This window comes from Octodon degus, unplaced genomic scaffold (genome assembly GCF_000260255.1).
Source record: "Octodon degus isolate 3935 unplaced genomic scaffold, OctDeg1.0 scaffold00138, whole genome shotgun sequence".
NCBI classification, from domain to species: Eukaryota; Metazoa; Chordata; class Mammalia; order Rodentia; family Octodontidae; genus Octodon; species Octodon degus.
In genome coordinates, this window is record NW_004524714.1 from 3,187,027 (window position 1) to 3,209,366 (window position 22,340).

A 22,340-nucleotide genomic window follows, 5' to 3' on the forward strand; every position below is an offset into this window, starting at 1 on the left:
TTCACATCGCATTATCCGTCACCTGACCATACTGGAGCTCTGGAGAGGGGGCAGAGAACCTGCTTCACAGTAGCCCTGCTAACAAGCAAATGAACCAGTATTCGCCCCATGGGGAATCTCAGCCCCATTGCCCTGCTCAATACATTTGCTCATTCACCACGCTTCCTGACAACCTGCTCAGTGTGCTATGGATGCCCAAGTGTGAGTTCAAGGCTCTTGCAGCAGGGGCTGATGGGCTGTTGGCTGTGGGTACATTAAATAATCCCACTAATAAATATCCAATCACAAAAGCAGGAACATAGGCTAACAAAAGTGTCTTACAAAGGAGGCTGATCTGGAAGAGTTGCTGTACGCAAAAAAAGGCCCCAAAGCTGGAAGCTAGAGGAGGAAGAGGAGTTCACTGGCTAAGAGAGGAGACAGTGGAGACATAAGGAACAGCCTATACAACTGCAAGCTCCACGGCGGCACCACCTGGGGCAAGACATGTTGCAGGGAGCCACAGGCGCACTTCAGCAGGTGAGTGGCAGAGGAGTCACCAGGACTGTCTCGGGGAAGCCTAGGTGCAGAGTGGGGGAGGGGCACAGCCATCTGTTCTTGGCCTCCTAAGATCAGACACACCTGCTGCTCTCCTCTCAGCACCACAGTGGCACAAGAGGTTCTTAAGAAATCGCAGCCCTTCATAAACAGTGGTTAGTGAAACTATGACACAGCAGATGTTTGTCAGAGCTAGGGACACCTTCGGAGCTCAAGAGAAGCGAAGACAGAGGGCGACCACAGCACAGTTGCTCTAGCAGCATTTTTATTTACAAACAGCAATTTCCATTGACTTTATACCATAAAAAAGCCATTTACAAGCAAGAAACAAGAATTCAGAACAAAATTAAGCAGCACTGAAATATTCATGTCACAAATCTAAAACAAAATGAATACAAGAGTAAAATATCATTTGAATAAATAGTCTTAAATCCATGCTATAAAATAATCCTTAATGGCAAGTTACTAGTTGATACAGCATCCGCTTAGCTAGCTTCATTTACTTCATATGGTGATGAAGTGTGTAGTTGTGAGGTTACCAGTTTATATTGCAAGATAATGACACTGTGTTAAGTCATTCAAATTGCTCAACCATTTATAACGGAAAACAATGTTAGCCCTACTAATAAAAGTGGTGAGAGAGATGGTTTTCACATTAGGAAAATGGTCATTCTCAAACAAACCAGGTAAGTTTACCTCTTACCCTACTCAGGGCAGCAACCAAAGGCTTGGGCCGCAAGTCCAAAGGTTGAATTCACAGCATACTTGTCACTGAGGGGCAGCAAGAGGTCTGTTTACTGAATCTGCTCCCCGGAGCGCTAGGCTAGGCCGACTCCAGGACTTGCTCAAGAACAATAGCCCTGTCAGTGCCAGACCTAGGGAGGGAACAGGGGAAAAATAGGTTCTCTTCTGGGCCGAGAAGTCAAGCACTGGGCAGAAACAGTGGGAACACTGGCACTTACTGAAAAAGATGTGACGTGTGACACCGTTATAAATCTGGAACAATGTGAATGACTTTTCTGAACTTTCAGTTCAGTTGCACTGAGTAATATGAAATCTATGATTTATGAACTAGATAGTTTCATATAAAGAATTTACATAATTCCCCAATACTTTCATATATAAAATTTAATAAATAACCCTGACCAGTCTAGAAGCACCATTCAAGGGGCATGTGCCCTTGGAAAATAGTTTAGGTGTTGCATATTTGAGTCCCTTTCAGTGGAGGCTTCACAGGAAACCATTATAGAATTTAACAATAACACGACGATGACGACAACAATAACAAAAAATATCACAGTAACAAATAGAAAAAGTTGTTTAAAAAATCGATCTCTTTAAAGTAAAGCTCATTCACATAGATGATTTCCCCCAGCCCTTGTTTTGTGTTCCTGCAAATTCTTCCTAGACTCTAAGCTGCAAAAACAAAATTAAGAACAAAACCACACACCAAAAGTATGCAGGTCTATGGTCTGGGCTAAGGGAAAAACAGAGTTGGTTATAATTGCTATTGTTAGAAGAGACATATACTTATTATCTGGAAGATTTAAAAATTATCATTTTAGTTCTACAGTATATTCTGCTTAACAGTGAACTGACAGTATCCTTTCTGTTGTTAAAAAAAAAATAAAATAAAACTAAACAAAACAAAAACCAAACAACAGCCCAGGCAGAGCCAATTGGTTGGGAGGCTTTCCACTGACCAAAAAAATTAACTTGTCTTCATATACTGTATTTACAAATATAATTTCTAAATGTATGTACAGCTTTAGTAGAAATTAGAGGGTAGAGAACTGATTAGAATGAAAATAACTGTTCAGAACCACAAACATTAGTAAAAGTATAAAATTCTTTGTCTTCACAGTTTGTAATAACAGGTTAAACATTGATAGAAAAGGACGCTGTCACTGTCTTCACATTGTCTAATATCGAAAAGGTAGCTCAAGAAGAGACTCAATTATGAACAAGCATATATGAATTCAGGATATATTTTACTGTAAAAGATTTCTTCACATATCACTTTATCTTAACTGATTTCTGCATCTGCTATAAATGAAACGCCTAACCTAAAACTGTACAGAAATAGGGACTTTGCTTTCCAAAAAGAGTTGCTCTAAGGAGTTACACAGCGTACTTCGTCTGCGGAGACGTGAAGTGAACTTCAGGGAGAGAGTGTTTCTGTTCTGTGGTCCGGTTAATCCTCCTGGCACATCCTCAGGCGGCAAGGCACAATTAACTGCTGCTGCCCACTTCAATGGAATGACCCTCTCACCAGTCGTGCCCACTGGGGGCACGATAGTGCCAATGCTGAGAGGCCATGCAGCTCTGTGCTGGCCTACACGCTGCCTCCCTCGAAGCCCTGCGGAACTTACAGTACTGTGTTATGGCTTGAGAATTCATTCTTAACACTGCTAGCAGTGGAAAGGGTAAAGTGTTAGCAACACGAATGGGAGCAAGTAGAACTTGCAAAATGTGGAATCATTATTAGAGAGAAACTCAATCAATTTTCTGCCCCTTAACAGTCCCATTACAATGTTTGAACCTGAACTGTACAATCAAAGCAATGTATATTTTTGTCAACGACAATTTTGGATAAGTCACTCTTTGGTAAACTCAAACCAGAGAAACAAATTTACAAACACAAGAACTTCATGTAACTAAGGTTCGGACAGACACAGTGACAAGAATCAGGACGGCGGAGGTGCTTGCCCCAAGTGCTCTTCCCTCCTTGCTTGCTGCATGCACTGCGGTAGGCTCTGGAGGCCTCACAGAAGGCCCTGGGCCAGAGTGAAAAGGAGGCTCCTTCCCTGAGCTCGACCCCTCATGTCCTTGGGCTTGTGCCTTTCTTGTCACAGACTTAGATTTGTATCACAACACAAATTTTTTGCATTTAAAAATTAAAACCAAACTTATTTGTATAAGAAAAAAAAAATCACAAACATTTACCTGAAACCCCAGAACATATTTAAGTGGGTAAACACTTGGGGTCCAGCCTCCCTTTGAGGCACACAGTTTTACCAGGAGTTGAACAAGTGCTTCAGGGAGAGAACAAACCCCACTTAGGCAGTTTGAGGAGGAAAAGGCATAATATATACCCGATTTAGCAAGAGCTGCTCCTCAGGAGCAGCAGGATTAGAGTGTAATCTATGTGGAGTTAACACTGATGTGTAGTGCAGCAGTTCACACGTGAACAGATCCTGTGTGCTAAAGAGGTGCTACTGCACAGCCACCACTGGGGCTGTTATACATGAAGGGCTTGAATGATTTTTTTCTCACTAAAAAAAAAAGAACACAAAAATATCTCCCAAACCAAACATTCTTGGTATCGTAAGAGCCAAAAAAGCATGGAAAACCAGCAAATACCTACTTCTGCATTCCTAACGCCTAGTGGCTGAGGCTGACCTTTCAGTTCTCTTTCGAGTGGCTGCGCTGTTCTGCTGTGGAGATGCGCTGGGTGGAGGTCTCAGAGCTCCTGTCATCGGGCAGAGACTGAAGCGTTGACATCCACAAGCGCCCTGCAGCAAGTGCTCCAGCTGCCTCCAGAAGGGCCCGTTGCCAGTCTACAGTACCAAAGCAAGCCTTAAAGCCTGCTTGCTGCATATGCAAATGCAATGGTGAACTGAAGACTCTCCTAACTCACTAATAACACCTTATTCAAACAGGACTCGGGCACGTTTTCATATGGTAGTGTGTTTGCCGGCACATGCTTTTGAGGTCTCTTTCAAGCTATAAACTCAAGAGAGAAAAACAACTGCAATTCACTATTACTGTTAGATTTCACATTTTCTACAACTATACTGAACTAGAAGATACTTAACATAAAAATAGCACCACGTGACCAAAAATATGGTGACACACACACAGATTTGGTGACACACAGAGTATCTTAGAGGGCTTTTAACTGTTGGTTTCTTTAAGCAGAAAACACTGAGAGTGTGGGAGCACTGAGGCTCTCATTAGCACACACAATACTAAGATAGATATATTGCTTGCAATTCCCATGGAGTATAGCTTTACAAAAGTACAAATTCCGAGTTCTGCAGTTTCCCTGGGAACCGCATGTAGAAAAAGTTGCTGTGCACCTGAACTGGCTGTTTGGAAAGAGAAAGAAAGGGTAAATAAACCACAACACTGCTTGGAGAATTTTGTAGACTGAACTACAAATCCCTTTCTTTTAGTGCGAGTACTAACTCACTGTAGAGAGCGATTTGATCTAGTTACCTGGTATGTATGTTTCTACAGTACGGAATGAAGGTAGATCTGTAGGCCGGTAAAAACCTTGAAAACCACTGCTCCTTTGGGGTTGGCTAATATAACACTACACTATGTAAAAAGGTCAGCACCACAAGTCGTCCAGCTTACCTGCTGGACAACAAACAAAAATTCCACACGGTTTCCAACTAGAGTTGAAGAAATTTTATGGCATTTGGTTTATGTATTACTTGTTATGAAGCAGAGCTATGAACACTGTGATTTGCTTTGCTTGCTTTTGGACACAATAATTAATATGTATGAAAACCTACTAACATTCTTCTGAAAGGGAAACAAAGGGGTAAAACTAACATTAGGAAAGGATAAGACAGAGTCAAAAGCTCTGTTCACATTGTATTAAATTATATATTCCTTTTACATTCACCTTAACCAGAATAAACTCAAATTTGAGAATGTATATATACTATATATATAATAATTGTTTTATTATATATATATATAAATTGTCTTACTACCCCCTAAAAGTAATTTAAATTAGAAAAGGTTACCCATTTGTGTCAGCTGACGGCATCCCAGTCTCTCCCCAGACATGCACCGATGCCAGTGCCCCCATGAGAGAGAGTGAGCCTCTTGGCAGAGAGTGTAGGGTCAACCAGTTGGCATAGCTAAATCACTGGCAGATTTGGGATTCAGAGTTCAGCCAAAGAGGAATACTGTCAGCCTATGTTTTCCCTGGATACGTTGCCCTTCATGCTTTGAGCTCCTGGGGGAAGAGTGGGCGGGGGAAAGGATAAACACAATGAAGTGTTCCATCCACAAACTTGAGAAAAACTGCCAAGAGACCAAGGGATTTCCAGATGGCTGGGAAAACCAAAGATTACAACAAAGCAAATCACAAATATGCATTGATTAATGTGCTTTGTTTGGGTGCACTTCTTTACCATCTTAATCAGGAGCATCAGACACTGTGTGGATTTCCATCCGAGAATCTAGGGCCATCTCTGAGGCTGACGCATCATTTTCTAGTTTCTGTTCCATGTACACATCTGTTCTCTCAGGAGACTCGATGCGACTCCTGACTTCAGCAACACCTGGGTGGTTCTTCCGCAGGTGCTGGTTGAGGGTACCTTGGAATGGAAAACACTTCCCACAGATCTCACAGCGGAATGGTTTATCATCAGTGTGGCCCCGGATGTGGTACTCCAGCTGGTCTTTCCGTGTGTACTTCTTCCCACAGAACTTGCACACAAAGGGGGTGATTCCCATATGGAGTCGCATGTGTCTGTCAAGGCTTCCTTTTTGGTTGAAAGACTTCCCACAGTAAATACAGATCAACCTCTCATTGTACGGGTACCAGTGGCCTCTTGCACTCCTCTCCCGGGGACTACTCTCATATCCGGGGTTGTTCATCATGGCTTCACTGTCAGACCCCTGCACCATGCCTTGCAGGTCACTGTGCAGATGGACAGACAAAGCCCGCTTCTGGCGTGCACGCCCTCCTCGGAAACAGCTCAGCATGGACCTGGATGGGCTGGAATTATTCAAACTTCCAAAAGCTTCTGATACACTGGTTGGCTGTGAGGCTGCTTGGGAATAGGAATATGCATGCTGGAGCACAGAGCCATAGGAGCCCACGTTCACTGCCACAACCTGCTCCCCATCAACCATCTCCGTGTGGTATCCATCATCACCCAGGGAGGAGCTGTCCGAACAGCTCGGCCGGTCCGACTTCTCCATCTTCACTTTCACCTCAGTGATCTGGCTCTCCCTCACCAACAAGTCCCCTTGTTCGTGGTCCCCCTCAATCTGAATCTCATACTCAGACACGCTTCCACTGCTCCCCCGGTCTGAGTGCCCCTCCTCCTGCAAGCGGCCACGCAAAGCTTTGCTGGGGGTTGTCTCCATCCGGAGGTCACTGCTTGTGGTGGGCTGCCGTACCTGAGGGCAGTATGGAGGGGAGATCTCAACTGGGTTGGCAAAGAAGCTGCCATCTTTCACTCCGTTACGGCTCTCGGGATTCTCTTCAGCACCGACGGTGACAGAGTCAACGTCTCCGACGCTGATTTTTGAGTGGATACTCTCGAGGATCTGTGTGCACTTATCAATGACACATTGCATCTGAAGAAAGCTGGCTGCAGTCAGAAAACTGACGACATCCTTCAGCTGCAAGGACATTCTTCCAGTGTAACAAAAGGAAAGCAACTGTTCAAACACATTGGGATTTTTTATCACTGATATTGACAAGCCACTCATGGTACTTAATGCTGAATGGTCCCGGAAATAGGGAGAGCTGGCAGCAAGGACTGCTTTGTGGGCTCGGAATGGCTGACCCTGAATGTGGACAATGATGTCACATAGTTTCCCTTGCAGGCGGAGTTCATTTAGCTGGCTCAGAACGGTGCTGCTGTATTCGGGCACATCAAACTGAATAAAACTGCTGCTGTCCATTTCTACCGACATGAAGCGTAATCTGTGGAAAGACAGAGTTTTCATCATTCACTAATGAGTCCCTACTCAGTACAGCAGCATAAACACAGGCTCACGATGCCAACGACACTGGCTATCATACCTCCTAAGGTCTGCCTGAACATTCTTCCTCTTGCTTAGTTTTTAGTTTTCATGCTTCGGTTAATTCACCTAAAGCCAAATAACCAAATAATCAATTAGCCCATTTCATTACTGCCCAACATTCATTTTGATCAAAATCAAAACACTGTACGTAAGTAAGGCTATTTCAGCTGTGACTGTGACACTGGTATTCCTTTAGGAAAAAGATTTCAGTTTCACCTACTCTTGAGAACCATAAAAAAACAAACAAGCAAAAAAACCCTTAAATTCACCTAATGGATATCCTGCCTTATTTGTGCATTGCTAATTAGTGTTTTTTAAAAGAATACCGCTACGCTGAGTACCATGAATGGAGATAATCTCTTTCAGTGCTGAGTCTTGATTTGCACTTTCTAAAATAAAGCCTTGCACACCTTCAGACAACAGAGGAAAGCTCAGTACCTTCCAGTGAAGAGTTATTCTTAGGCACCAAGAAGAGTGATAGACGCATCAAAGGCACCCTGCCCTTCACCGTGCTCACAGGACTGACAGCACAGCTCCCTCTGGCCTGTAACCCACACCAGGGCTTGCTCCAAACTCCCCCAGCACATGGAGCCCAGCCTCCATTCTCTGACCAAATCCCACATTGAAGCTGGACCTAACCTTTGTTTTTTTAGATTTTAAAACTCAATCAATAAAAACTTTAAAAAACACCTCCTTAGTAAGTATTTAGAGAAAAATCAAAATTGAATAAAAGTACTTAAGAAATAAATAAAACAGGAATTTGTAGCAAGAAAGTCTCAAGAGTGAAGTTTCATCTGTCTTCAACTTAATTGAGACTCTCTCCAAATAACAGATGGAGAGATACACAAAAAAGCAAACAGGATATTATGTTAATGGTGATGGGAGGTCAAGATGGTTGAGTATTTGAGCGCTGCAAATCCCTCAATTTTTTGGTGTGCTTGAATTTTTATTGTTTTTTGTTTTGGTACCGGAGATTAAAGGGCCCTTACGCATAGAACTATACATTCAGGTCTTTTAAAAATTTGTATTCTGAGACAGGATCTCACTAAATTGTTAATTTGCCTAAGTAGAACTTGAACTTCCTAGTGCCCACTGTGAGAAAGAAAACGCCTCTTGGCAGAATCTCCTGCCTCAACTTCCCTGAGTTTTGGATTATAGGACTGTGTCCCACACCTGATTTATCTGAAGTTTTTCATAATAAATCTTGGGGGCTTGGGAAAAAAATCATTGGGCTAGGGAGATAGCTCAGTGGCATAAGTACCTGCCTGGCAAGTGCAAGATCCTGACAGTTTGAACGCTGGCACAAAAAAAAAAAAAAAAAAAAAAAAATCAACAAAAACTGCAATGGGGGAATTCAGGGCCTTTAAAATTTTTAATCATTAAAAAACAAACAAAATGACTCTATTCAGATTATAGAAGGAACAATACAGCCAAAAGAAAGTAAGCAAACAAGTAATAGAGAAATAGCATGTAACCAGAGAAAAACTTAAAAATGTTAAGATAACATGCAATAAATGTCAGGCACAGGAAAGGGCCAATCATTTAATGTGACTATCTCACACTAGAATTTTAAAAATCATGTCACAATTTAAGACATTTTAGTCAGAGAGATATACTGTGTCTTTATTTGTCCTAGACTTATGATTGAAATCAATTTGAAATCTGTGTGGAATGGACATATTTTTAGGATAACATAAATTGGCAGAACTAAATAAAAAAGAAACAGAAGTGCTAAGGCACAAATGATCTTCAGGCCGTTCACACTGTTCTAGACGCATGTAGAAACATTTAAAGCATCTCAGTTCATCTGGCACAAATTTGATACCAGAAGATGACAAACAGCATAAAGAGGAACACTGTCTACTTCATCTAAGTAGCTTTTAAAGTACTAACAGAACTACTAGGAAATATAACATATTAAATGAATACATTATGAACAAGAATAATTGCTTAAGAAAAAAAGAATAGTTGCTTCACAAATGTAAGGATGACATGTTAGGAAATACACAAATATACTCTGTAATATCAGAAAGTCAAAGGAGAAAACCCCGCATGACCAAATCAATACTATGCCAAAATCCATTTGAGGAGGTTAAATATTCTTTCAGAGTAAGGGAAAAATACTCTCAATAAGTTAGAAACAGAACAATACTTCCTTAATACAATAAACAGTGTCTACTGCAAACCAACCATAATCCTTAAAAAGGAAACACTATGTCTGAATTTCCAAAAAACTTATTCAACACAACACAAGCCCAGGAGCTAGCCCCAATACCCTTACCTCCTAGGGATTAAAAATACATTAGCATAATACCCCAGCTAAAAAGTTCTGCAGACAGGCATCCCGTTTACCTCAGCAGTTTGCAAGTCATTTCACTGTGGAACTCTTTTCTCAAGGTACACACATTAATATTCCAAAGAATGAGTGTTCCCTGGAGCACATTCTGGTAAGTACTTTAGTAAAGGCATTCCCATCAGGGGCTGGAAGATAGACAAGGTTTTTCACTATCACTATTCTTACTTAACTTTGTTCTGGAACATCTAGCCAAAGCAACAAGACAAGGGAAAACTAAAGCACGCTGCCATTAAAAAGGAGGAGACAAATTGCTGTTACATGCGAATATGACAACTGACAGAAAAGACAAGCAAAAATGAATTATTTGCTTTAACTGTTAGAATCAGGATCTGAGAAGTTCAGAGTTTAAAAAAATGAAAGTAAGTTACAATCAACAATACAGCAACAGGAACTATAAAATACCTAGAAATGATAAATAAATAGGGCCAACAAGAAAAAAATGTTACCTTAACAAATGCAAAAATATAAAGTGAAGAACTATAACATGCTGGCTAGAAGATTCAATTCTATAAAAAAAGGACGCCTTCCTCTATCCTGGATTTAAAAATTCAGTGTAGCCCAATGAAAAATGTTCTCAAAAATGCAACAAAATGATTTTAAGATTCACAGAGCATTGATGTCCAATAGAAATAGAAGCCACATGTGCAATTTAATGTTTCTTAGCATTTATTAATGGTGCTGGAGATCAAACTCAGGGCTTCGTGTGTGCTCGGCAGAGCACTCTACAATCAGCCTATCAAATATTTATTTTTGTTTTGTTTCATTTTTTTCAGACAAGGTCTTGCTGTATAGTTTAGGCTGGCCTTGAACTCACTATGTAACCCAGGCTGGCCTGGAGCACAAGGTGGCCCTCCAGCCTCAGCTGCCTGAGTTCGGGGTTACAGGCATGTGCTACCCCACCTGGCAAACAGTTTCACTGTTTTCATATTATATTTAGTCCAATGTATCTAAAACACTATTGCGGCATATAATCAGTACTAGATTAGGAAGGTGCATTTTAAATTCTATCTTTCCTACTAGTCTTTTAAATCTGGTATATATTTTATATATAACATGTCTCAATTTGGACAAACTGCATTTCAAGTGCTCAACAGTCAGATGACCAGTGACTACTAAATTAGAGGGTACAAATCTAAAATACTAAAGAAATTTTAGAAAATAAAACTCTAGCCAAACTTAGTGCATGATTAAGCTATAATTCACTTGGTAAATATGTACTGAGTGTCTTCGATGTGCCAGGCACTAGGGGCCCAAGGGAGTCACAGCTCTCTCATCATAAATCATGATAAGTACTCTGAGATCTCTTATAATGGAGTAGTAAGAGAAGGCCACTTGCACAAATGCTATTTGAAATGAGACCGAAAGATGAGTAAAGACTAGCCAGATCTGTGAGGGTGTCAGGGGCTGCAGGGAAATTCTCCAGACAGAAGGAATTACATGTGCAAAGAGATAAAGAGCCTAAGTTGGGAAGGAAGGACGTGCTGGAAGCGTTGCAGCAGCACAGGGCCAGGCACTGGGGATAGGGCACAGGCTGCATAGGGCTGTCGGGGCACATAGAGATCAGACTGAGTTGGCCGCACAGGCCATTGCAAGTCAGTAAAAGAGAACAATTATTAGCATAGTGTTAAAATAAATGTTCTTAGGGAATTTGAATATGAGTTATATCCCTTCTGATTCTGATAGAAGTAGAGCACACCCAAAATAACCTATGGAGAAGGCATTTCTAAGTAACAGAAGACAGATACGAGGGTTTAACTATAGAATTAAAACTGTTGTATATTTTTTTAAAAAGCCCTACTAGAATACACATCCTAGATAACTCATCTTAGAGACACCCTAAATCCCCATAAATACACTCAGCTCAAGGCCACAAGATGTCTCTTTCCCTGCGGAGGATCTACACTCTATCTTTCTGTGTACTTTTAAAATTTTGCCTATACCAGATGTGGTGGGGTATGCCTGCATCCCAGCACTCAAGAGGCTGAGGCAGGAGGATCTTGGAGGCCAACCTTACCTCCATAGCGAGTTTAGGGTCTGTCTGAACTTCATAGTAAGACCCTGTTTCAAAAAAAAAAAAAAAAAATTTGCCTAATAAATTCCTCTATGCCTCATTTTAAAATGCCCTTTTGAAAAAAAGTGAGAAAACAAGCCAGGTGTAGTGGCACATACCTGTCATCCCAGTACTCTGGGAACTCAAGCAAGATCATAAATTTTTACCCAACCTGGACAATTTATTGAGACTCTGATTCAAAAAAAGGGGCTGGGAGCGTAGCTTGGTGTGAAGTCCTCAAATTCAATCCTCAATATCAGGTGCAGAGGGTGGGACTGAGGGCACAAATTCCAGGCCAGTCCAGACTACCTAATGAGTTCAAGGTCAGCCAGAACTACACTACAGACCCTGTCTCAAAAAATAAATAAATAAATAAATAAATAAAACTAACTATGAAAAATACTTTACAACATACACAGAGAAAAGTATAAGACTCATAAATTAATAAAACAAAATAGGACAATTAAAAATAGGCAATGAATATGACCAGATGCTTTAAACAAGAGAAAAACCAGAATTTAAACAGAAAAAAAATAACCTCTTCATCAGTAAACAAAAATTAACACAAGACATAATTCTTTCTCAAAGTGGCAAAACTTATAAAAATGCAACCCAACTGACACCTGAGGAGAGGTCTGATGTTACTTATTTCTTAATTTCATGACACAAGGTACTTAAGCGGTGACTTGGAGACTGCAAAGGTAGAAGGAAGGTGTGCACAGGCTTTTTAAGCCATAGACTCCTGGGCAAAAGCTGGGAGAGAAAGGACAACAATAAAGCCCTTCTCAAATAAAATATAAAACTGAAAACAGGTTCACAGTGAGACCTCTTCTCCCGTGTGCAGCTTTTTATCTTAGAAAAAAAGTAGAGAACACTTCAAAGAAAACAGGAAGGTAGATTCTGTGGAGATGAGACGGGGACCTGGGGAAGGGAGAGAATGGAGGAAGAACAATCAAGACGGATGTGTACATGCAGCAACTCCCCAAGATGTATGTAATTAATATGTACTGCCAACACACACACCAAAAATAACAAACTTTTAAAAAGAAAGTAAAAATACAGAAGGGGAAACCGAAATACTATGATTAATACCTAGGAGGGATTCCACTCTTCTCTGCACAGAGAAAAGAAGCTCTCTGCTCTCCACTCCCTTGCATTAACACTTCTTTAGGAAGTGACAATGAAATCCAAAGACTCTTCACTGGAGCTGCTAACAAGCAACACTGATGACCAGGAGAGTGAATTTACAGTACAGTTAATCTCAGTTCTAGGCATATTAACCAGGCTAAAGAGCAGAAGGATAATTAATCACAAGTTGTACACCCCATGATCACATTCATCAGGCAGGGCTAGGGGCCTCTGGGTAGACAAGGTCAGAAGCTTTTGTAGACACATCAAGTTCAAACAAGATCCTCCACCCTTCTGAACTGACAAGTTTCCCAATGGGCTACTCACTGGCTCCTGGCAGGTCTTGGTTTTGCCCTTGCCTGATACATCAGTGTGTCTATATCTATGTTAGGTCAGTTTTAAATTAATTTTATCTTTTTTTTTTTTTTTTTTGCAGAACTGGGGATTGAACTCAGGCCCTTGCGCTTGCCAGGGAAGCGCTTATTCCACTGAGCCATCTCCCTGGCCCCTAATTTTATCTTTACAACACATATATGCTATGACAGGACTTCAGGTCATAGTATAGAAAATAAAATAGCTAAAATCCCCTCAGCTACAACCCTTCTTTATAAAGCTAATCATTGGAGGGTTTTTTTATATCCTCTCAGATAACTTTTAAACATAGACCAGAATAAACTTCTGGGCCTTGCTGTTAAGAGATGTATTTAATATGCCTTAAAATCTTTCCAAGCAGCATACTGACCTCATTTTTTCCGACTTCATAGCATTCCATGGATAGCTGTTTCAACTGATACCAAAAACAGGAAGCAATTTAAACAGTCATTACAAACACAGAATGGCGACATATGTTTCACGCATCTTGGCCTTCTTTTGTAACTTCTAGCACAGGAATTGTGAGATTTTTCATTTCAGTCAATAATGCCAAATTACCCTGTAAAAAATGGAAGTGACTATTCTTTCACCAAGAGCACAGGGAAGAGCAGCCTGCTCCCCTACAAACTGTCTCACTTTTGCCAAACTGACGGAGAAAATGGTAGCTCACTGTTCGCCTGTGCATGCTTTATTCATAAATGAAGATGACACCTTCTCTCATGTTTAATGGTAATCTGTCTTTGAACTGCCTATCCTTTCCTGACATTTGCTTTTTCTTCTTGAATTGTCAGAGCTCTTTGCAAATTAAGGAAATTATTGCTGCAAGTATGAAATTTAATTGCAATCACTAAATGGCATACTAACTGGGGATTTAAATTATTTTCCTACATTTATAGGAAATATTCATTTGATATCAATTGCTTACATACACAAAACCAAAGGGAATTCAAAGATGAGCAAGAGTCCCAGTCTTGCAGTTTGATGCAAGCTTAATGCAAATCCTTGCTAGTCAGGGAGATATGGGAATGGAATTCATTTTTTGATAATGCAGAGTAGTGATTTATATTAGTTTTTCAATTAGATTAAGTTTGCAGCTGCTTCAGAAAACAATAACGAATTTTGTTATTCTACTCACTAAAAACAACAGAATCAGTATTCTTAATTTAGCAGATTAATCATAGGTCTTTTTCCTTCACACTACAACAGACAAAAGACATGCTCAAACTAGACATTTACATTGCTATATTTTAATTTTAAACATAAGTATATATAAGCAGAGGATTTTTGTATTACCATTAATACTTTTATGATATTTATTTAACTTTTATTTGTAAAAACTATACTCTTGATATAAATGTGAACTTTTTTTTCAAATAACACAGAGAAGACTAAGCTGCAAAAAACTGTAGGCTCCTCAACTTCTTCGTAGGCCTTTTCTGCTCCATCAATCAACAAGGAGCTAATCTGTCTTCTTTTTCAATTTATTACTTTAAAAATTGGGAGGGGGTGCTGGATGGTGGGGACAGAACCATACAGTAGGCCTACTGCTCTCCCATAGGGCTACATCCTCAGCCAAAATTCTTAGTTTCTTTTTTTTTTTGGCAGAACCAGGGATTGAACTCAGACACTTGCACTTGCCAGGGAAGCGCTTATTCTACTGAGACATCTCCCTAGCCCCAATTCTTAGTTTCTTACAAAGAAAAAGAACCATACCACACCTTTGGAAAACAGCTTCTGCCATACCACATGATGCCACCGCTGGTCTCAAGGGATCAATATTCTCCCCACTTCCACATGTGTAGAACCCCCATACCAGTCATAGTAACTGTAAACAGGGGTGACTGCTGTCTCCAATTATCCCTCAGTCCTCCTCCTTTACCTGGAAAAGTCCTTGCCCAGCACCACCATCAGTAAGCATCAGGTGCCAAACGCTTGGTACAAGCCAGGCATGACACAAAGGCTTACATTTATCCACTGAATCCTGACCTCCCCAAAGAGATAGACACTACTATTACCTCATTTCAGAGATGAGGAAACCAAGATTCCAAGAGGCTGACTGTTCCAATTTTCTAGCCTAGACTCCCTGAACAATAACTCCTCATCCTGCTTTATTTTGCCCAAGGGAACAGGACAGCTGGTGGAAGACAGAAGGAGCTGAGGGGAAAAGATACTCCAGTCCTAGGGTGGGGACAAAGAGAGGTGGCAAACACCTCCCTACTGAGTGAGGCCCAGGATGGAGACGAAGGGCAAATGACAGTATTCTGGTGGAAACATCCACCAAAATCACAAAAGCACATCCTCTCTTACTGAGGAATCTCAAGATCTTCAAGTTAACTACAGCACCTTCCTCCCAGACCAAAATTTCCCTCTTTCTGGATTACAATCACTTGTAGAGGTAAGGGCCATGTGCAGAGTATCCTCAGATGGGCCCTCTGGCTGAAATGCCTTAGGACTTCCATATTCACAGCTTTGATCCCCCTTTCCCCCTAGATGCCTGTACCCTGGCTCATTTTACCTGCTTTAAGCAAAAGCCACCCTTATATGCTAAAGTTCAAATTAATTAGAAACTACAGAGCTAGAGCTCAAGTGACTGGTCCTTTGGTGTTTCAAGGTGGAAGTCCCAGGGAGCAGATGCTGTCAAGAAGATAGGGGTCAGCTCAAGTTCAACAGTTTGAAGTATTGAGCTAGGTGTTCAAACAAGACAAATGCGGCTGGACTGGGAGGTGAACTCAGGAATGCCTGAGAAGTGAGGAAGCCAAGTCTGACGGCACTGAAGGACAGCAGCGGAAGCCAAACTGCCAAGATGAGCTCAGGGAAGATCAGCAGCTTTGGAAGGAAACAGACACTCATGCAATGGAGCTGGAGCAGAACGGGCACCCAGAGGAAGAAGGCCATTCAGGCAGCATGGAACTAGGGGTACGGCCAGAGAAAGCAGAACTGGCCTGTCTACCACCCAAGCCAGCCTGGCCACTCCTCCTATAGACCTGCAGTAAACGGTGAAGGAAAAGAGAACAAAAGACCTGATTCAAGACCATATAGTGACAGGTTTAGTAATCAAAGCTTCTTGAAATCTTTGCGAGCTCCCATTCAAAAAGCTACAGAACAACACGTCACTGAGGTCATGCGTCAGGACAAGACATTAAATCCAGGTCCCAAAGCTCCCTAAGAAAAAAATAAATTTTACCTGCGCTTCAGAACAGAAAGGCACTCTGCAAGGCAGGGAAAGCAACCATAATCTTACACACAGCTGAGCATGGAAAGGGTCACCAGTGTCTACAGCTTTGGCTCTTCCTTCACCCTGCTCCTACTGGGTGTGAGCAAAAGACATGAGAAGCTGCTGCTGCCCTTCTGTACCACGGTACTACGGATCACACAGACTACCAGGCACCGTCAGCAGGCAACACAGCTCCTGAGTGTTCAGAGCTGATCACGTTTATTGCTGTGCTAAAAGGTATCAGGGAATTTATGGAAGGTCCTTTTTTTCCCCTTTAATGCCATTATATTCTTACATCAATATTTTGAAAAGATTTACAAACCACTAAAAAGTAACTTTAAAACCCTATGTATGAATATATATTGACATAAATTTCAGAAACTATAAATGAATGCAGATGAATGCACCTGACCAAAAAAAAAAAAAATGTATGACAGAAAGACACCCTTCTCCCCCAAAGGTCACAGATAAATGACTACTGAGAGAAAATCATGCGTATCTGACAGAGGGCTACTTTTCAAATCCTTAAATTTATAGATAAAATTGGGCTAACACTAAAACTTTACTGAAGAATGGACAAAAGGACAGTTTAAAAAAAAAACAACTAAAGGACAAAAGAAAAGATGTTTTAACTTTATCCATGATTAAAGACATTTAAATTCTGAAAATAATGGAATTTTTGGTGTGTGTGTTGGGGAACAAACTCAGGGCTTCACATATGCTAAGCAAGTGCTTATCACTGAGCTACATCTCCAGCTCAAGAAACACCATTTTTAAACCACCACATTTGCACACATTTTTAAATAGCTAGCAAATGTAATCCAGAGGGATAAATTGGTAATATCTATCATTTGCTTTTTGGTCCACAAGTAACTGCTAAAAATTGAGCCTACAGAAATAAAGTGCTTACAAAATATATTAGTATATATGTAATGAAGATGACCAATAAGCATTTTATTTTTTTTTTTGACCAATAAGCATTTTAATTGTCATGCCCCAAAAAAGGAACCCCAAAGGACTGATTAAAAAAAAAAAACCACAATCCCAAGCTGGACACAGTGGCATATACCTGTAGTCCCACCAACTCTGCTATCCTTTTTTTTTTTTTTTTTTTTTTTTTTTTAGACAGGGTCTTGCCATGTGCAGTTCTGGCTGGCCTTGAACTCACTATGTAGCCCAGGATGACACTGAACTAACAGCAATTCTCCTGCGTCAGCCTCTCAGTGCTGGGATTATAGGTATGCACCACTATGCCTAGCCCCACCAACTCTAAAGGCTGAGTAACACAGTGAAACTGAGACTCTATGTCTACAACAAAAATAAGTGCTGGGTGTGATGGCACACATCTATAATTTTAGCACTAGAAAGGCAGAGGCAGGAGGATTGGCACAAGTTCCAGGCTAGCCTGACATACAAAGCATGACCCTCTCTCAAAAAAACCAAAAAATAAAAACAAACAAATAAAAGTTTACAGTGAACTACCATGCAGCTGTTAAAAAGAACAGACTGATTTGTATGCTCTTGTAATGGAAAAAGCTCCAAGATTTAACCGAAATCAATCAGCAAGATACAGAATAACGTAGATGTACATATGATTTTCTTAGTGAGTGCCCATTTTTCAGAAGAGTAACTACAGTTGACTTATTTTTCAGTGCTGAGAACTGAACGCAGGAGTCTCATAGATACTAGGCAACTACTCTAGAACAGTTACCCCTCCAGTCCTCTAGCTGACTCGAGCAACACGAGGCTTATGGTGCTGACCCCACCCTGACAGCCCAAAGTCCATATACAACTTTTGACTCCAAAACCTAATAGCTTGCAAACAGCTAGTTAGCACATCGTGTATATTATAGGGAAAACCACATGAGAACTTCAAGAGATCACTTTTTAGTGCCACATGCAACGTACTGAAGAGACATAAAGATGATTAGTATCACAGGGATGTTTTGAACGGATGCTCTTAACACTTGAGCTCACCACAATAGCAAAAGGAGGTGGCTAAGAGATTACAGCAGTAGTATATATATATATAATATATGGCTAATTTTATGCAGTTATGAGTAAATATTGCATCTTTATGCTTATTTACATTTCTCTTGACCACAAATAGCACCATGTATAGTCTGTGTGTGCATCAGTTTCGATATATTTCAACTTTCTATGATAGATTTCTGTATATTTTATGGTAGTAGATGATAAGATAGACTACACTTTTAAGCACTGTGACTCAGATATCTAATTTTTCCCAACATTTTTAGGCTATATGGCTTGTTTGCAAAGTGTTTTAAAATTGTTGCAAATCTCAAAAAAAGACAACCAAGAAAAAAACTCATGTGAAAGTAGACCTGTACAGTGCAAGCCTGGGTTGTTCAGAGCTGAGTGTATGTACTGCTGCATTCACTCTGCAAAGAATCACACCATCCTTTTAACAGCAGTCACTTTTGGGAAGAACTTAGGATGGGGAGAGGACAAAGAAACTTTAAAGTTCTGAATATTTTAAATCATAATATTTTAAATCATAGCTATACCATTTTTTAAGACATGGTTTTTAACCTAAAAATATGTAATATTTTAAACTAACAAATCTAGAGGAGAAAGATGGGCTGCAAATGGATAATTATTATATCAAACAGACAATTACCGCAGCAGAAACAAAGAACTATGTGCAACAACGACAGAACTGATTACTTTTTAACGAAAAGGATTTTTTAAAAAAATCAAAACAGAACAAAGGAAAACTTCATGGTGGAAGATATTTTTGAACAGTGTCTTGCATTTTAAAAGGAACAGAAAGAATGCTCCAGACAGAAGGAATGACAGGAGCAGAATGCAAGCAGCTGGGGCCTGAGCCCAAGCAGTGTACAAGGAGGGACACAGCAGGAGTGCTACAGTGTGCAGAGGGTGTGACAGGACACAAGTGAAAGTCTGGGGGCAGCCATTGTGGACATGAGTCCAAAGAAGGACTTGAGACTTGACAGGACTTAGAAAATGAGAGACATTGACATCTCTGGATAGGTCAGCTCCAGCAGGACAAACTGAGGTTGGGTGGGAGAGAAACACAGACTGGGGAGTAACCAAAATTGTACTGAGGGTGGTGGTAGTCAAATGAGGTTTCTAGAGGGAGAGGAAAGGAAATGAAAGGAGCTGAGAGCAGAAAAAAAATGCTTACTTCTGATAAAAGGTACTCCAATAGAGATACAATTGTACTGTACCTCAAGAAAAAGGTAACATTTGTACTGGGAGCTCTCCTAAAACAGCATTTCCACCAATTAAAATTTGTAAGTAAAGTTCTACCTTGTGTGTAGCCCATGCTGGTCTCCAACCCACAGCAAATCCTCCTGCCTCAGCAACTGAATGCTGGGATTACAGGTATGTGCCATCACACCTGGCCCAGAAGGGACTTTTACATCACCTAGGCAAAACACCTTAGAAATCCTCTGCGATATTCTTGGGTAAAGCTGTAGCCCTGTCTCTGCATAATGACAGCTAGAGCTGAAGTAGAGTAAGGATGAAGCTGGTGGGATTGTTCTCGTGTTGGAGGAACTTCATGCACCATGGAGCCATCCAACTCTTGGATGAGCTCTCTGAGGGCAGGGACCGCAGGCCCAGAGCCCCATAGGGTGTGCACAGGGCAGGCTCTCAGCATGAGTCTGCGGACAATTTAAGCCAAGCTGGTGACTGCCACTGAAGCCACACCCTCAGCTCTGAACCTTTCCTATTGAAGACCTCTGAGGTGAACAACAGGATCTGGCAGAAGACAAATCCTGCAAGGTGGCTTATTCTCACCTAACCTAGAAACACTCTAATTTGCTTCACACGATGCTATTCTTTCTTTAAAAATACCCAGTTTCACTTCCAAGAAAGGAAAGGAAGGTTACAGCTTTGGAAGTTGTTTAAGGCACCAAAAGGTACCTACCCATTATTCTCACGTTAAAATGCTCCTGATTCCAAACCCAGATTTGCACCTGCAGGCTTCAGTCACTTGCTGACACCTGAGAGGCAGCTCAAACTAGGCTTTCTCCATCATAAACTGAAGATCTCTAATTTTCACTCTCATACAAAAAGTCATTAAAAAGACCACAGATTGAAGCACTGGAGAGAAAAGGCATGGTAACAGCAGTAACAACTATATAAAAATAACTTTTCTAGATATTTCTGCTCGGGTCTAGATCAAAACTAAAATTGAGCTGTCATGAGCTACAATCTAATCCTTTGGAAAGCAGCAGCCGCCACCGAATAGCACCAGGGCTGCATAAAACATTCTGGTGCTACTGAAACCCAATGCAAGGAAGGAAAAAAAAAAAAAGAAAGAAAAGAAAATGGCATTCTGTGATGGATATTCATGAAGCACTCATCCTAATTTAAAGGAAAACAAGTTTAGAGTTCTTACTGCATTAATTCATGTGAATCTGAAGGAACATTTTTATCCAAACTGTTACATTTCCGACCAAGGCGTTAACATTCTCCAGGTCTGCTCAGATACACTAATTCTGAGAGGGTGAGATTTGTCTTAGCTAAAGTGAAACATCAGAAGCTGCTTCTGAGCTTTGCAAACAGGAAAGGAATGGCCTCTTTAACTCCACTAGGGATGGTAAGGACTAGCAGTTATTGAGCTCCTACTGTGTACATAGTGCTACATGAGCTCTGTACTTACGGCCTCCACTATGACACAGTTATTGCAGCTATTCCCCATCTATGGCTGAGGACACGGGAGGTCACTCTGCTAATGCCTAGCTAAGCCAGGATCTGAACCCACATTTGTCAGTCTCCAGAGTCACAACTCCTACTACCTATGAGAACAAACTTTAACGCGGCCATCATGGTGAGATGCAGGGGGTTTTAGTCAACTTTAAATGGAAAGACAATTCTCATTTAAGGATACACTACACAGATAAAATCACACTGGGTCTGACACAGTGACAATCAAGTGCTCACAAGTTACAGCTCAAATGGTTTGCAGCTATTGCTCTGCAAAGTGTCCATTTTCACTCTGTAAATGAAGTAGGCAAAAAGATGTTTCAAATTCTTGTGGAATTTTGTGTGTGCATTTTTTGCTATTTTAAAACAGGGTTTGGGTATGCTACCCAGGATGGCCTTGAACTCCGGAGCTCAAGCAATAAATAATCCTGCCTCAGCCTCCTGAGTAGCTGGGATTACCAGCATGTGCCACCATACTCGAGGTCTTAATTTCTGATCATGAATTAAGGATTCGTTTCAGGTTAAAAAATAAAAGCTTTCTCAGGGCAAAGAACTCAACATAAACAAATACTGAGGAACAGCATAGCATCTGTTTACTGCTGGCACTTCAGGCACACGGGTCCTGGAAAATACAGCATGTTTTGCTTCTCACAACAAAAGGACTAGTAGGGCATGGTGGCACATGCCTATAATCCCAGCACTCGGAAGGCTGAGGCAGGAGGATCACTGCAAGTTTGAGGCCAGCCTGGGCTACACAATGAGTTCAAAGCCAGCCGAGGTCCTGTCTCAAAAAAAAAACAAAAAAACAAAAAACAAAAAACAAAAAACCAACAACAACAAAACTCACCTTGAACTGCATTTTTCCACGAGGTTTTCCACACCATCAACAACCAGAAAACAATCATGAGAAACTTAAATGCACTTGTTGATGACCTTCACTAAGCTAAATCGGCAGCTTTTCAGCTACAAAACATTAAATAGATACAAGAAATATGAAAAACATTAAGCAGACTTCACATTAACATGAAAATAAATGGGAATAAAACATAATAATGGCAAGGTAGATTCATAATACTGACATTGTTTACAAGGGCTTGCACTGGAAAGCAGAAGTAAGATTCAGAGGCTTGGAGAAATTCACAACTAAGTGGTTCAGAGTCTGGTGGCTTATCATTCTTCCACCTTGATAAATTTACACACAATAC

The 22,340-nt window shown here is 40.8% G+C and overlaps 1 protein-coding gene across 1 annotated transcript; it reads right to left on the reverse strand.

Moving 5' to 3' along the window:
* Positions 1-782: 782 nt before the first annotated feature.
* Positions 783-22,082, reverse strand: Zbtb34 (zinc finger and BTB domain containing 34). The gene is made up of 3 exons (XM_023701681.1): positions 21,983-22,082; positions 7,316-7,383; positions 783-7,216 (listed from the first exon to the last, which is right to left on the reverse strand). The coding sequence occupies exon 3, from the start codon at positions 7,204-7,206 to the stop codon at positions 5,692-5,694; it is 1,515 nt and encodes a 504-aa protein (XP_023557449.1). The 5' UTR covers positions 7,207-7,216; positions 7,316-7,383; positions 21,983-22,082; the 3' UTR covers positions 783-5,691.
* Between the last annotated feature and the right edge of the window lie 258 nt (positions 22,083-22,340).